Consider the following 17181-nt stretch of genomic DNA (forward strand, 5'->3'; position numbering starts at 1 on the left):
TTATTATTATTAATACTATGAGCCCCTGGCTGCTATAATAATATTATTAATACTATAAGCCCCTGGCTGCTATAATAATATTATTATTATTATTATTATTATTAATACTATAAGCACCTGGCTGCTATAATAATAATATTATTATTAATACTATAAGCCCTTGGCTGTTATAAAATTATTATTATTATTATTAATACTATGAGCCCCTTATTGTTATAATATTATTATTAATACTATGAGCCCCTGGCTGCTATAATATTATTATTATTAATACTATGAGCCCCTGGCTGTTATAATATTATTAATACTATGAGCCCCTGGTTGCTATAATATTATTATTATTAATACTATAAGCCGCTGGCTGTTATGATATTATTATTATGATTAATACTATGAGCCCCTGGCTGCGATAATATTATTATTATGATTAATACTATAAGCCCCTGGCTGCGATATTATTATTATGATTAATACTATAAGCCCCTGGCTGTTATGATATTATTATTATTATGATTAATACTATGAGTCCCTGGCTGCGATAATATTATTATTAATACTATGAGCCCCTGGCTGCTATAATATTATTATTATTATTATTATTATTAATACTATGAGCCCCTGGCTGCTATAATATTATTATTATTATTAATACTATGAGCCCCAGGCTGCTATAATATTAGTATTATTAATAATACTATGAGCCCCTGGCTGCTATAATATTATTATTAATACTATGAGCCAATGGCTGTTATAATATTATTAATACTATGAGCCCCTGGCTGTTATAATATTATTATTATTAATACTGTGAGCTCCTGGCTGCTATAATATTATTATTATTATTAATACTATGAGCCCCTGGCTGCTATAATATTATTATTAATACTATGAGCCCCTGGCTGCTATAATATTATTATTATTATTAATACTATGAGCCCCTGGCTGCTATAATAATATTATTAATACTATAAGCCCCTGGCTGCTATAATAATATTATTATTATTATTATTATTAATACTATAAGCACCTGGCTGCTATAATAATAATATTATTATTAATACTATAAGCCCTTGGCTGTTATAAAATTATTATTATTATTATTAATACTATGAGCCCCTTATTGTTATAATATTATTATTAATACTATGAGCCCCTGGCTGCTATAATATTATTATTATTATTATTAATACTATGAGCCCCTGGCTGCTATAATATTATTATTATTATTATTAATACTATGAGCCCCTGGTTGCTATAATATTATTATTATTAATAATACTATGAGCCCCTGGCTGTTATAATATTATTATTATTATTATTATTAATACTGTGAGCCCCTGGCTGCTATAATATTATTATTATTAATACTATGAGCCCCTGGCTGCTATAATATTATTATTATTATTATTATTATTATTATTAATACTATGAGCCCCTGGCTGCTATAATATTATTATTAATACTATGAGCCCCTGGCTGCTATAATATTATTATTATTATTATTATTATTATTATTAATACTATGAGCCAATGGCTGTTATAATATTATTATTATTAATACTATGAGCCCCTGGCTGCTATAATATTATTATTATTATTATTATTATTATTATTATTATTATTATTATTCATACTATGAGCCCCTGGCTGCTATAATATTATTATTATTAATACTATGAGCCCCTGGCTGCTATAATATTATTATTAATACTATGAGCCCCTGGCTGCTATAATATTATTATTATTATTATTATTATTAATACTATGAGCCAATGGCTGTTATAATATTATTATTATTAATACTATGAGCCCCTGGCTGTTATAATATTATTATTATTAATACTATGAGCCCCTGGCTGCTATAATATTAGTATTATTAATAATATGAGCCCCTGGCTGTTATAATATTATTATTATTAATACTATGAGCCCCTGGCTGCTATAATATTATTATTATTATTAATACTATGAGCCCCTGGTTGCTATAATATTATTATTATTAATACTATGAGCCCCTGGTTGCTATAATATTATTATTATTATTAATACTATGAGCCCCTGGCTGTTATAATATTATTATTAATACTATGAGCCCCTGGCTGCTATAATATTATTATTATTATTATTATTATTAATAATACTATGAGCCCCTGGTTGCTATAATATTATTATAATGATTAATACTATGAGCCCCTGGCTGCTATAATAATATTATTATTATTATTAATAATATAAGCCCCTGGCTGTTATAATAGTATTATTATTAATACTATGAGCCCCTGGTTGCTATAATATTATTATTAATAATACTATAAGCTCCTGGCTGCTATAATATTATTATTATTATTATTATTATTATTATTATTATTAATACTATGAGCCCCTGGCTGCGATATTATTATTATTATTATTAATACTATGAGCCCCTGGCTGCTATAATATTATTATTATTATTAATAATACTATGAGCCCCAGGCTGCTATAATATTAGTATTATTAATAATACTATGAGCCAATGGCTGTTATAATATTATTATTATTAATACTATGAGCCCCTGGCTGTTATAATATTATTATTATTAATACTGTGAGCTCCTGGCTGCTATATTATTATTATTATTAATACTGTGAGCCCCTGGCTGCTATAATATTATTATTAATACTATGAGCCCCTGGCTGCTATAATATTATTATTATTATTATTATTAATACTATGAGCCCCTGGCTGCTATAATATTATTATTATTATTATTAATACTATGAGCCCCTGGTTGCTATAATATTATTATTATTAATAATACTATGAGCCCCTGGCTGTTATAATATTATTATTATTATTATTATTAATACTGTGAGCCCCTGGCTGCTATAATATTATTATTATTAATACTATGAGCCCCTGGCTGCTATAATATTATTATTATTATTATTATTAATACTATGAGCCCCTGGCTGCTATAATATTATTATTAATACTATGAGCCCCTGGCTGCTATAATATTATTATTATTATTATTATTATTAATACTATGAGCCAATGGCTGTTATAATATTATTATTATTAATACTATGAGCCCCTGGCTGCTATAATATTATTATTATTATTATTATTATTCATACTATGAGCCCCTGGCTGCTATAATATTATTATTATTAATACTATGAGCCCCTGGCTGCTATAATATTATTATTAATACTATGAGCCCCTGGCTGCTATAATATTATTATTATTATTATTATTAATACTATGAGCCAATGGCTGTTATAATATTATTATTATTAATACTATGAGCCCCTGGCTGTTATAATAATATTATTATTATTAATACTATGAGCCCCTGGCTGTTATAATATTATTATTATTAATACTATGAGCCCCTGGCTGCTATAATATTAGTATTATTAATAATATGAGCCCCTGGCTGTTATAATATTATTATTATTAATACTATTATTATTAATACTATGAGCCCCTGGCTGTTATAATATTATTAATAATACTATGAGCCCCTGGCTGTTATAATATTATTATTATTAATACTATGAGCCCCTGGCTGTTATAATATTATTAATAATACTATGAGCCCCTGGCTGTTATAATATTATTAATAATACTATGAGCCCCTGGCTGTTATAATATTATTATTATTAATACTATGAGCCCCTGGCTGTTATAATATTATTAATAATACTATGAGCCCCTGGCTGTTATAATATTATTAATAATACTATGAGCCCCTGGCTGTTATAATATTATTAATAATACTATGAGCCCCTGGCTGTTATAATATTATTATTATTAATACTATGAGCCCCTGGCTGTTATAATATTATTATTATTAATACTATGAGCCCCTGGCTGCTATAATATTAGTATTATTAATAATATGAGCCCCTGGCTGTTATAATATTATTATTATTATTAATACTATGAGCCCCTGGCTGTTATAAAATTATTATTATTATTAATACTATGAGCCAATGGCTGTTATAATATTATTATTATTATTAATACTATGAGCCCCTGGCTGTTATAATATTATTAATAATACTATGAGCCCCTGGCTGTTATAATATTATTATTATTAATACTATGAGCCCCTGGCTGTTATAATATTATTAATAATACTATGAGCCCCTGGCTGTTATAATATTATTAATAATACTATGAGCCCCTGGCTGTTATAATATTATTATTATTAATACTATGAGCCCCTGGCTGTTATAATATTATTAATAATACTATGAGCCCCTGGCTGTTATAATATTATTAATAATACTATGAGCCCCTGGCTGTTATAATATTATTAATAATACTATGAGCCCCTGGCTGTTATAATATTATTAATAATACTATGAGCCCCTGGCTGTTATAATATTATTATTATTAATAATACTATGAGCCCCTGGCTGTTATAATATTATTATTATTAATAATACTATGAGCCCCTGGCTGTTATAATATTATTAATAATACTATGAGCCCCTGGCTGTTATAATATTATTAATAATACTATGAGCCCCTGGCTGTTATAATATTATTAATAATACTATGAGCCCCTGGCTGTTATAATATTATTATTATTAATAATACTATGAGCCCCTGGCTGTTATAATATTATTAATAATACTATGAGCCAATGGCTGTTATAATATTATTATTATTAATAATACTATGAGCCCCTGGCTGTTATAATATTATTAATAATACTATGAGCCCCTGGCTGTTATAATATTATTAATAATACTATGAGCCCCTGGCTGTTATAATATTATTAATAATACTATGAGTCCCTGGCTGTTATAATATTATTAATAATACTATGAGCCCCTGGCTGTTATAATATTATTAATAATACTATGAGCCCCTGGCTGTTATAATATTATTATTATTAATAATACTATGAGCCCCTGGCTGTTATAATATTATTATTATTAATAATACTATGAGCCCCTGGCTGTTATAATATTATTAATAATACTATGAGCCAATGGCTGTTATAATATTATTAATAATACTATGAGCCCCTGGCTGTTATAATATTATTAATAATACTATGAGTCCCTGGCTGTTATAATATTATTAATAATACTATGAGCCCCTGGCTGTTATAATATTATTAATAATACTATGAGCCCCTGGCTGTTATAATATTATTAATAATACTATGAGCCCCTGGCTGTTATAATATTATTAATAATACTATGAGCCCCTGGCTGTTATAATATTATTATTAATACTATGAGCCCCTGGCTGTTATAATATTATTATTATTAATACTATGAGCCCCTGGCTGTTATAATATTATTAATAATACTATGAGCCCCTGGCTGTTATAATATTATTAATAATACTATGAGCCCCTGGCTGTTATAATATTATTAATAATACTATGAGCCTCTGGTTGCCATGGTGAGCCCCTAGTTGCCATGGTAATATCACAGTGACTCCCTCCCCCGGGTCCCTCCGGTACTCACGGGCTTTGAAGCTGCTCTCCCGGTTCATGGCTGCGGATTGATGACGCGGCACGCCTTCCACCGGGTCACGTGACAGAGCGAACCAACCCGAGGGCGAGGGCCGGCGGACTGTCAGCAGACTGAGCTGTCGATAAAGTTTGTTGAAAAGGAAATTAAAGAACAATTACCAGCGGCTGTGATGTGGCAGGGGGCGGGGCTATATTGTCGTCGGCGTTGGAGAGGCGGGGCTCTGCCCGCCACGTGTTACAGGAAGTGGGTGGAGCTTCCAGGGTCAGCAGCTGGGCGGGGCCTGGCTGAAAGAGTCCTTCATAGCCATTGGTTATTATTGATTAATGCTGATAGCTAATAAATAATCAATATCATAATCAATATCATTATTAATATCATTATCAATACTGTGACTGATCACTATCAATGTAATCAATCATCAATATCATTATCAATACTGTGAAAGATCAGTGTCAGTGTAATAAATCATCAATATCATTATCAATACTGTGACTGATCACTATCAATGTAATCAATCATCAATATCATTATCAATACTGTGACTGATCACTATCAATGTAATAAATCATCAATATCATTATCAATACTGTGACTGGTCACTATCAATGTAATAAATCATCAATATCATTATCAATACTGTGAAAGATCAGTGTCAATGCTATTATTGATTAATGCTAAAAGGGAATAAATCAATATTATATATTTGATTACCAAAAACATTATTAATTTGAGTGATAGATATTAAATCATGAATATTAATACTATTATAGCCCTGTATCAATTTTATTTATTAATACTAGTAACGTGTAATACATGATCAATATTAACACAGATATGTGATCAATATTATTAATATTAGCAATACGTAATAAATGATTAATATAAGATATTGCTCTCTCCTCGTGCTCCTCCTACCTCTCCCAGCGCTCTTTCAGTGTTTCTTTCTCTGGCTCGGCTTCTTCTCCCCAACTCCTCTCTGTTGGTGTCCCCCAAGGTTCAGTCCTTGGTCCCCTACCGTTCTCCATCTATACTGCCTCCCTTGGTAAACTCATTAGCTCCTTTGGCTTCCAATATCATTTCTATGCAGATGACACGCAAATCTACCTGTCCTCTCCTGATATCTCCCCGTCCCTCTTGACTAGTGTCTCTGACTGCCTCTCTGCTGTTTCTAACTGGATGGCTGCCCACTTCCTTAAACTAAACCAAAACTGAAATTCTGGTCTTTCCTCCCTCAAGTGTTGTTACTCCTGTGTCTGTCTCCCTCCAAGTCAACGGTGCTACCATCAGCTCCACCACGCAGGCTCGCTGCCTAGGTGTTCTCTTTGACTCCGACCTCTCCTTCAAGCCTCATGTTCAATCTATCGCCAAATCCTGTCATTTCCATCTCAAAATCATTGCGCGCATCCGCCCCTACTTAACGCCAGATGCGACTACGGTGTTGGTCCATTCCACTGTCCTTTCTCGCCTTGACTACTGTAATCCGCTTCTCAGTGGTCTTACGTGCTCCCAACTTGCGCCGTTACAGTCCATAATGAATGCGGCAGCGAGGCTCATCTTCCTGTCCTCCCGCACCTCCCACGCCTCACCCCTCTGTCAGTTCCTACATTGGCTTCCTGTAAGATATAGGGTCTTAATTTAAAATTCTGGTTCTTGCTTTCAAATCTCTACATAATGCTGCTCCCACCTATCTATCCTCCCTTATACACAAGTATGTCCCGTCTAGTCCCTTACAATCTGCTGAAGACTTACGTCTCTCTTCTGTCCGTACTCCCACCTCTGATGCTCACCTTCAAGATTTCTTGTAGCCTGCACTGTTCCTGTGGAACTCGCTTCCCTCCTCCGTTAGATGCTCACCCAGTCTCCACTCCTTCAAAAAATCGTTAAAAAACCACTTCTTCATAAAAGCGTATCAATTAAACTGTTAATAGCTCCCAACTGGTTCCTCTTCTGCAACTGTCACTAGTCTAATACTATCCTTACCTTTTTGTGTCATTTTACCCCCCTCCCTCTAGCATGTAAGCTCATTGAGCAGGGCCCTCAACCCCTCTGTTCCTGTGTGTCCAACTTGTCTGGTTACAACTACATGTCTGTTCGTCCACCCAATGTAAAGCGCTGCAGAATTTGATGGCGCTCTATAAATATCATAATAATAATAATGTGTGTGTGTATAGCGGTGTATGTATAGCAGTGTGTGTGTACACTGTGTCTGAGTATGTGTGTATAGTAGTGTGCGTGTATATGGCATCAGAGTGTGTGTATGGCAGTGTGCGTGTATACGGTGTCTGAGTATGTGTGTATAGTAGTGTGCGTGTATACGTTATCTGAGTGTGTGTATAGCAGTGTGCGTTTATACGGTGTCTGAGTATGTGTGTATAGTAGTGTGCGTGTATACGGTATCTGAGTGTATGTATAGCAGTGTGCGTTTATACTGTGTCTGAGTATGTGTGTATAGCAGTGTGTGTGTGTATAGCAGTGTGCGTGTATACAGTGTCTGAGTGTGTGCGTATAGCAGTGTGTGTGCACACTGTGTCTGAGTATGTGTGTATAGTAGTGTGCGTGTATACTGTATCTGAGTGTGTGTATAGCAGTGTGCGTGTATACGGTGTCTGAATGTGTGTGTATAGTAGTGTATGTATAGTAGTGTGCGTTTATATTGTGTCTGAGTGTGCGTGTACACTGTGTCTGAGTGTGTGTTTGTGAATGTATGGCAGTGTGTGGATGCTTTCCTTCAAGTGTGGCCGTCGCGGGGAGCTTATGCGTTTCCTCCGTTTGCCATGATCTCCAGAGTCCTACTGCAGGTTCGACGTCTACATGTACCTTTGGTATTGCTGACTCCTCTATGGCGGTTTTGTTGAAGGACTTTACAGTATTTGGTTGATTGGAAGGATTATGGGCCGGCCGATCGTTCTTGGGTTTCTGCTTCAGGCGTACATGTGGGTCGCAAAATCTGTTCCTTCCATGGCAGGTTTCCCCTTAAGCCTGGTCCTGCCCACTCGGTGGGTGGTCTTCAAGTGGGGGGTACTGTCACGGCTCCCGTTGTGGCTGCACACAAACTAAGCAGCCACGCCGACAGATGTTTCAGACTTACCTTTCTCCCTCTGTTACAGTCCCCAGTGGGTGCGACGTTCTTAGGAATTCTTAGGACAAAGAAGAGTCTACCTAGGCAGGTCCTGTGGTCTCCCGCATGTGAAGCCGCTTTTCAGTCCCTTAAACAAGCCTTAAGTAATGCTCCTGTCTTGGCTGCCCCAGTCCCTAACAAACGTTTTATTGTTCATACAGACGCTTCAATGTTCAGACTGGGGGCAGTTTTGAGCCAAGTGGGAGAAGATGGAGGAGAGCACCCTATCGCGTATCTCAGTCGAAAACTGTTACCTAGATGTGACGGTACAATCCTTTACTCCGTCAAGCATTCCCTTCTTCCCATAAAATAAAATAGCCAAGTAATCCACAGAGTAATAAATCGTTTGTATCGCCGAATAATCCACACATGAGCCAAAGCTTAATGCTGGAACAAGACTCATTTACTGAGAAACAGGGCACACAATTTATACAGTACAGAACTCCTCCTCTGGGCCAGGCTAGATAATTGGGTTTGAGCAACTTATCAAACTCAATTATCTAGTGGCCAGAAAAGTTAAAATTTTCACAATTATTAGAAACATACTTTATGCATAACATATCAATATAAAAACCATATGTGATGTGAGCAACATATCCAAATTTCGTGAGAATACGTTCGGTAGTTTTGGAGTTATACCGCGTGGAACTTTGACCGGCTCGCCACGAGGTTGTAGCCGACTCAGAGTTCCATGAAATCAGTGGTGCGAGCTGGTCTCCGTTCGGATGAAAATTACACGAAATCCCCCATAGATGTAATGTAGCTGGTTACCTGAGAGTGCTCCCCTTGTTCGGTAGATTGAAACTCCCGAACACCATTCGTGTACAGTTCGTGGAGATGGGTCAGACGGGACTTCCATGGGGGACCGGGGATTGCTGGAGAGCCCTGCCGAAAATAGTTCCAGGCGCTCAACGCCTAAGTCCCGCTGGCCGGCTGTTCGGGAGTTTAAGATGGTTGCCATCCATTGTTCCCGCCATTTGTTCGTTTCCTGAAATGGTCGCCACCCAGGAGCACTCAATTAGCTTGCTTTTTTATGTAATAACACGGGATTCTAAGTTCTAATTGCTACCCAGGGAGGTCCTTGTTCAGTAAAATAGCTATTTTACCGAACAAGGGATTCTAACGAATAAAAGTACCGAACAACCCACAATAAAAGATAGTGGATTCCACGAATAAAGTAGCAGGGAGGAAACGTACCGAATGCAGGGAGGGTGATTCTTCACACTAGAGAAGTGAGTTACACGGCAATGAAGAAAGAATGTTTGGCGTTGGTTTGGGCACTGAAGAAATGGACTCCCTCCCTATATGGACAAGAATTTACTTTAATTACTGACCTTAAAACACATTTTGTAAAAATGTGTGTTTTGGGTTTGGAGATAATGGAGTTTAGTATAGTGCTTGACTCAATTATCTCCTAAGTAAAAAAGGGGAAGGCTTATTGCATTGTATATGGGAGTGTCATGCATTGTAACACTGTTATTATTGGTCTGTGACTTTGTAATGGAGTTCCCCACAAGGTCCATGTGGGAGTGCCCCTTGAATGAGAATTGTCATCAAAGGCCAAGAGTGGCACCATTAAAATCAGTTCCTCTTCACCCTCAACATAGAGCCTCGTCTCATGTGTGGAGGGGACAGCTATATTCACTCTGGGGATAGCTATATCACTATATTCCCCTGGGTTCTAATCACTAGCTCTTTTAAGAGCTGTTTCTGCTATACTCTCTGGAGTAGGAGAGGTTCACCCACTGGAAGCTGGATCCTGGTCTTGAGTCCAGGGTGGGTGAAGGATGGCGAGATCCCCAACCAAGCTGCGGCTGATGCTGTCTGGTGGGGTGCTTGGAGTCCTCGGTGAGTACTAGGAGCATCAATTGGCGGAGGAACCCGGTCGGAGTGCCAGGCGGTCCGTCACAGTACTAATCACTGTATACTGGAAACACCCCACAAGACTTGCCGTTTAGAAGATGCACACTAGCGGAGCTCTGCCGACATGGGCTCTAAAAGCGACTAAGATTGCCACTAAACAGAGTAAAATCTACCAGAACCGAGCCACAACATTGCTCCAAAAAACATACGGAGTTGAAAGATAAAGCGGCCTTCTTTGCAGCCCACACGTCGCAACACAAGCTCCCGGACCCGCAGGCCCAAGATGGCGCCAACTCGGAAGCCGATTGTAACGGATCGCCTGGCACCCCGACTGAGTACCTCCGTTAAAGGATGCACCTAGCGTTTCCTGAGGACTCCAAGCACTCTGGCAGACACCAAAATCACCGGATATGAGAAGCATATGAATCCTCTCAAGCCTCTGAATGCTGTAGACAGTTGAATAGGAACCATACGAATAGGTTTGCACTCCTAGCAGTCAAACTGGAACAGCATGCAATAAATCCTTCCCCCAATAATGAGACGACACTTCACTTTGAGGGTAAAACAGGAACTCTGGACTGGCTCATCCAGCCTGGCTTTTATTTCCATCTCACACATACAGGCCACACCCAGGGGGAGGCATAAAATGACCAATAGTATCACGGGTGCAACCCACACATCCCCTCCCCTTAGTGTGACACATAATCCCATTATGCATACAGTTTAAAATATACTTTTTACACAACTTTCATAACTCTAAAACCATACATCACATTCACATAAAAATACATATCCACAATCAATCCATTCAGGGGAACAACATATTAAAAAATGGCATGAATCCGACCAGGGGTTCAAAAGTTACTAAAAGTATCTTTTGTCCCTTACTAGCCGCATGGCAAACCGTTTTAGACAGGTTTTACATAGGCCTCTATCCGGGAGACAAAGAGGGAAGTAATCCAATTATCCAGGGCTAGAAGCAGACTCCATTAACCACATGGTTACAGAAAGACATACTTTTGGGGCACCTCTCGCCACTCTGTTTAATTTGTGTGCACAGCAAAAATAAAGAATTAATAAAAAAAAAAAAAAAAAAAAAAAAAGACATAAAACACTTTAAAATACAGAAAGTTACTTTTTATCCATAACACACAGACATTTCACATATCTCCAGATAGCTGGGATCTGAGCGCACAAAACTACCGAATAGCGCGCAGATCCTATTCACACAGTACAATTGCCATGGAGCTAAAGTCTTTCCCATAGTCTTTCATTATATGAATAGGCTCCATGGTATAGCTATCTGGGGTATCACCGCTCACACAGGGCCATAATCACTGAATAAAAGTCCATACGTTTTCAGGGGCCATAGTCTTAAAGGGTATTGTTACCCAAAGTCTCAATATGTCCCCAGACAGTTCTTAAAGGGCCAGCAGCAGTACAATAAAATACCATTCACTGTGCTTAAAGGGCCAGCAGTCGCACAATAAAATACAATATGCCCCAAATAACCCAGGGGCCATAGTCAGCAGGTAGGAGGCGGGCAAACAGGCTTCTCCAGGGCCCAGTGGCGAGGTTGGTTTCACCACACCGATGGTGAGCACACAGAGAGCCGGACCAGACAAACTAGAGTCTGCTCACCACACACGTCATACAAATCATGCTAGATGAGCAAAATGGTGGATAATAACATGACAGGCTAGAAGACAGAATTGTCACTTTTGAGTCCAAACTCATTGACATGGAAGACAGATTGAGCCGCAACAACCTACGCCTAAGGGGGGTACCTGAGGACATCGCACCAGTGGATCTAACACCATATACAACGGAATTATACCAATCACTATTACCAGACGTGCAGGCAGACATGTTCATTTTAGATCGCATCCACAGGGTGCCGAGACCAAAGCACTTGACACAGGTGACACCTAGAGACGTCTTAATGAGAGTTCACTACTACCACGTGAAGGAGCAGATACTGAGAGCCCACAGGAGCAGAAAAGACATCCCGGAGAAATTCAAAGATATCCAACTGGTCATGGACCTATCAGCGGAAACGCTACGCCACAGGCGCTCCTACAAGAAGATTACTGAAACGCTGCGCCAGCACAATATCCCATACCGTTGGGGTTTCCCCACGAAGCTCTTAATCAACAGAGGTGGGAAATTGGTGATTAAGACTTCACCAAAGCAAGGAAGGGAGCTGCTCCGTATATGGGATGTGGGAGGCCAGACCGAGGCGCACCTCCCAGAGAGATGAGTGATAACATTAAAGGTTCAACCGGTGGGTCATTACAGTGAGACTTGTTTCGCCAATACTCATGAGTAAACCCCAGGGTCCAGGGCACACCATGACCGAGCTAAATTTTAAGTATGGGACCAAAAGTGGAAACTGTGTCATAGGCCATTAGGGTACGGAGGATAAGGGCAACCAAGAGGCCAAGATGAGGTTACCTGCTGGCCGCTCTAGCATGATGGCCACCCCCTTGGCCCTCCAACAATAGGCACACCAGCTAGCCTCAAGCAAGAAGACAGGGAAGTGAGCCGTGCAAGAACACGCAATGCCTTGATGTGAGGGAGGATTGAATAGGCTGACCAGGGGGGGGACACCACTAGAAAACGGGGGGCCAGACTGGTCTACTTCTAGCCCGAGTGAATCGTAATTGACCAATTGACCACCCTGGGTGACCGCTGACCACGTTTATACCTGCGGAATATTGCCCACAGGGGAAAACCACACAACACTATGGGGTAACTCCACAGGGGGGCTCAGAAACAACACTATCAAGGACTTATCTTAAGACAACATGAGAGATAAACATATAGGGCCCGGGGCGGTTCTATGGGCCCTGCAGGCTGCGGCCGACTTGACCTGCTCACTTTACCCCCAAAACAGGGGACACATCAGAAGGCTCCCCTAGATACAGTTTGTACTGAATGTATTATACTTTGTTTAGTTTATTAAGTTTATTGTTTGTATATTGTTATCTTTATGTTCCATCCCCTAGAGACTGCAGCGGGAACTACCCTACCGACATACAAATTAGTATAACTGTGCTGCATCTATCACGCATACACCGGCCCAGGATCGGTGACACACCAACGAGCCACGCCTTGTCTAGACAGAACCAAACATGCAGCTCTCCCACCCACTTTAGACCAACCTCCGAACAAACACCTGCTGTTCAAATACCCAGGAGCAAGCAATCACCTCCACTTCCAAGCAGAGCATCACAAACGCACAGTCCATACAGGGCTTTAGCTAAAGCACATACCACTGAATATGAAATTATACACACATAACGTACGAGGTCTAAATTCACGTCAAAAGAGACACACACTATTCAGAGATCTGCAAAAATCCCAAGCAGATATTATCTGCCTCCAAGAGACTCACTTTAAGCATGACCACGCCCCCACGGTGGGTCTAAAACAATTCCCACACCAATTCCATGCCACCTCACTGTCCAAGAGCAAGGGTGTTTCTATACTATTAAGCCACCACCTAGTGTTTGACCAAACAGCTCTAAAAACGGACGAGCAAGGTAGATACATAATACTGGTCTGCACTATAAATAACACCACACACACTATAGTAAACGCTTACTTCCCTAATGAGAACCAAAAAATCTACATGCACAACTTACTAACCCTTGTGGCACAGGTGCAGTCACGAATCACAATCATATGCAGAACATTTTAATCACATTTTGGAGCCATCCCTAGATTCTACAGCCTTACACGACACCAAGAGGACACGGAGACTCCGCAAACAATGCAACGCCTTCACCAAGCTTCTCTCCGTGTTTGGCCTCTAAGATATCTGGCGCACCATACACCCACAGGATAGGGAATACACCCACCACTTACAGGTGCACAGTACATATTCCGGATAGACGGTAATGCACAACGCACACATCAACCAGATATGACCGTGCGACATAGGCACCTCAACCTGGTATGACCACAACCCAGTTACGCTAACTATATCAGACCAATACAATTACAAAAATAGAAGCCCTTGGAGGCTGAACGAGCACCTATTCAACGACACACAATTTGTGACCTCCCTCCAAAGTGAACTGCAAAGGTACTTTGCAACAAACGATACCTCGGACACAATCGCACACGCTCTGGCTAGCTCACCAACCGGTGATCAGGGGCTTGCTGATCTGTAGAGCATCCTACCCCAAGAAAACAAAATCACACATTATTGATACAACACCTTAAACTACTCCGCGACCTGCACCGCTCCAACTAACTAACACCATCTAGCACCATACAAAAACAAATAACTGAGGTACAAGCAAAAATCAATGTATACACCTCTAAAGAGCGAGTTTCACCCTAATGTAGCTCAAAGCAACTTTGTACGTACTGGGCAACAAAGCGACAAAGGTACTAGCCCAGAGACTGCACGACAAACAAACGCAGGCCAAAATCCCATTTCTCCAGACTGGGGGGGGGTCGCAAGGTAATACAACCGAAACACATTTGTCAGGAATTCGTCCAATACTACAGCTCCCTGTATAACTTGAAGGACCATAAAGAGACTCCACAACCCACACTCCCCAACATCAACTCATACCTCAATAAACTCAACCTGCCCTCCCTGCAGGAACAACAAATCATACAACTAACAAGCCCCATTACTGAAGCAGAAATAGTACAACACATAGAAGCAATGCCCAATGGCAAGGCCCCCGGCCCGGACGGCCTCACAAATATCTACTACTCCACATTCAAACACACGTTAGCCCGCCACCTCTCCAAATTTTTCAATGAGGCAGCCCTGGCGGGCTCCTTCACGAGGGACTTTCTCTCGGCCCACGTCATAACTCTCCCTAGACCTGGCAAATCCCCCACTGTGTGTCAAAACTTTAGGCCAATCTCCCTATTAAACGCTGATGCTAAACTATATGCAAAAATATTCGCAGACAGGATAAAATTAATTCTCCCGAACCTGATGCACACAGACCAAGTGGGGTTTGTGGCGGATAGACAAGGCCCAGACAACACGGGGTAGGTGTTGGACATTTACAGACAACTCGGGGGGGCATCCGCCTCTCTCTCGATGCTGAGAAAGCGTTTGACAGACTAAACTGGCACTTGCTGAACGAGGTATTGAGCAGGTATGGCTTCCTAGCTCGTTTTCCTATCAGTAATAAAAGCCCTATACAGCAACCCCACAGCAACTGTGCTGTACTCAGGGTTCTGCTCCGAACCATTCGCTATCTCAAATAGAACCCGCCAGGGTTGCCCACTATCCCCACTCCTCTGCGTACTGGCCCTTGAACCCCTGGCCATGGCTATTAGGCAAAATACCGACATACACGGAGTAACCATAGGGCAAAGAGAGTACATGCTAAATCTGTTTGCGGATGACATCCTCTTGATGCTCACACAACCACTTACTACACTCCTGAATCTACATAAAGAGCTTCAGACATACAGCCGCCAATCATACTACCAGCTCATTAACACGCCCAAGGCATTGGAGGAGAGGCTGAAGAAAGCCTTTAAATACGACTGGACAGACGATTATATGACTTTCCTTGGGCTGAAAATAACCAAACGAGAAGGGGACTTATTCCTCATGAATTACCAGAAACTCTACAAAGAGGTGGAGCAACTACTCCACTCCTGGCAGCCCAAGTTCCTGGCAGCACACGGAAGCTCCTGGCAGCACACGAAATTTGGAAAGAATTCCAACAATCCCTTAACACCACCCAACGGGTGTAGGAAAAAAAAACAAAAAACAATGCTGCAGTCTTCCAGTTCTTATCTCTTCCCCTACCTCAATGCACCCCTGTTATGTTTCAGGTGCACCTCCCCCCCTTCACTAAATCCAGACAATGCCCAAGACTTGTCAAATGGAGCAGGAGAAACCTTGACCTGCACCCAAGTACAACTGATCTGGGGCTCTGCACTCAAACCCGAGTTGAAGGAGGAGATGACATCCTACACATCACTCCCTAACCCTTACAGCAACTAACAGCCCCCCCTACCCTACAGACTAAGGAGACTAGGGAGCTGACACGGAACCACTTTCCACCCTCTCCAACCACACATCCAATAACACTGGGGCCACATGCCACAACAGGGCCCACCCCCGATCCAAACCAACAGCCAGTCTACTCCACACCGCCCAGAAGTGGCCCCACCTACATGCACCCAGGAGCTAAACATGTATACAGACGATAGAGGGAAATGGACAACAAACCTTTGTCATCGCTGTAACCTCACACTTAGATACTGTTTGTCTCAATATACTTTGTACTGGGTGGCAAGACCACGAATCATGCCGTGGGAGGTAACTCGAGGTACTATGTATCAAGACTGACAAAAAAATAAATAAAATAAAAAAACATTAAAAGCATATGTCTGTACCAAGTCTTAACTTTACTCCCCCTCCCCCTTTTTCTTCTGTACCCTGTGATTTTGAAAATCGACAAAATAAAAATTGTCAAATAAAAAAAAAAAATTCAAATGTAAAGGGACACTAAAGTCACCAGAACAACTACAACTTATTGTATTTGTTCTGGTGAGTATAATCTGTCCCTTCAGACTTTTTGCTGTAAACACTGTCTTTTTAGAGAAAATGTGATAACTTCACTGGCCACTCCTCAGATGGCTGCTACAGGAGCTTCCTGGGGCAGTGCTGCACAGTGTGACTGACATTCATTGTCTCCGCACTCTGCAGGCAGACACTG

At 39.9% G+C, this 17181-nt stretch overlaps 1 protein-coding gene across 1 annotated transcript in view; it reads right to left on the bottom strand.

Moving 5' to 3' along the window:
- YIF1B (Yip1 interacting factor homolog B, membrane trafficking protein) overlaps positions 1-17181 on the bottom strand; it is a 28905-nt gene that overhangs the window by 9494 nt on the left and 2230 nt on the right. Inside the window, exon 2 of the mRNA XM_063431058.1 lies at positions 5479-5602. Coding sequence (XP_063287128.1) covers positions 5479-5602 — 124 coding nt within the window. The remainder of the gene's footprint in view (positions 1-5478; positions 5603-17181) is intronic.

This window comes from Pelobates fuscus, chromosome 9 (assembly GCF_036172605.1).
Source record: "Pelobates fuscus isolate aPelFus1 chromosome 9, aPelFus1.pri, whole genome shotgun sequence".
Taxonomy (NCBI): domain Eukaryota; kingdom Metazoa; phylum Chordata; class Amphibia; order Anura; family Pelobatidae; genus Pelobates; species Pelobates fuscus.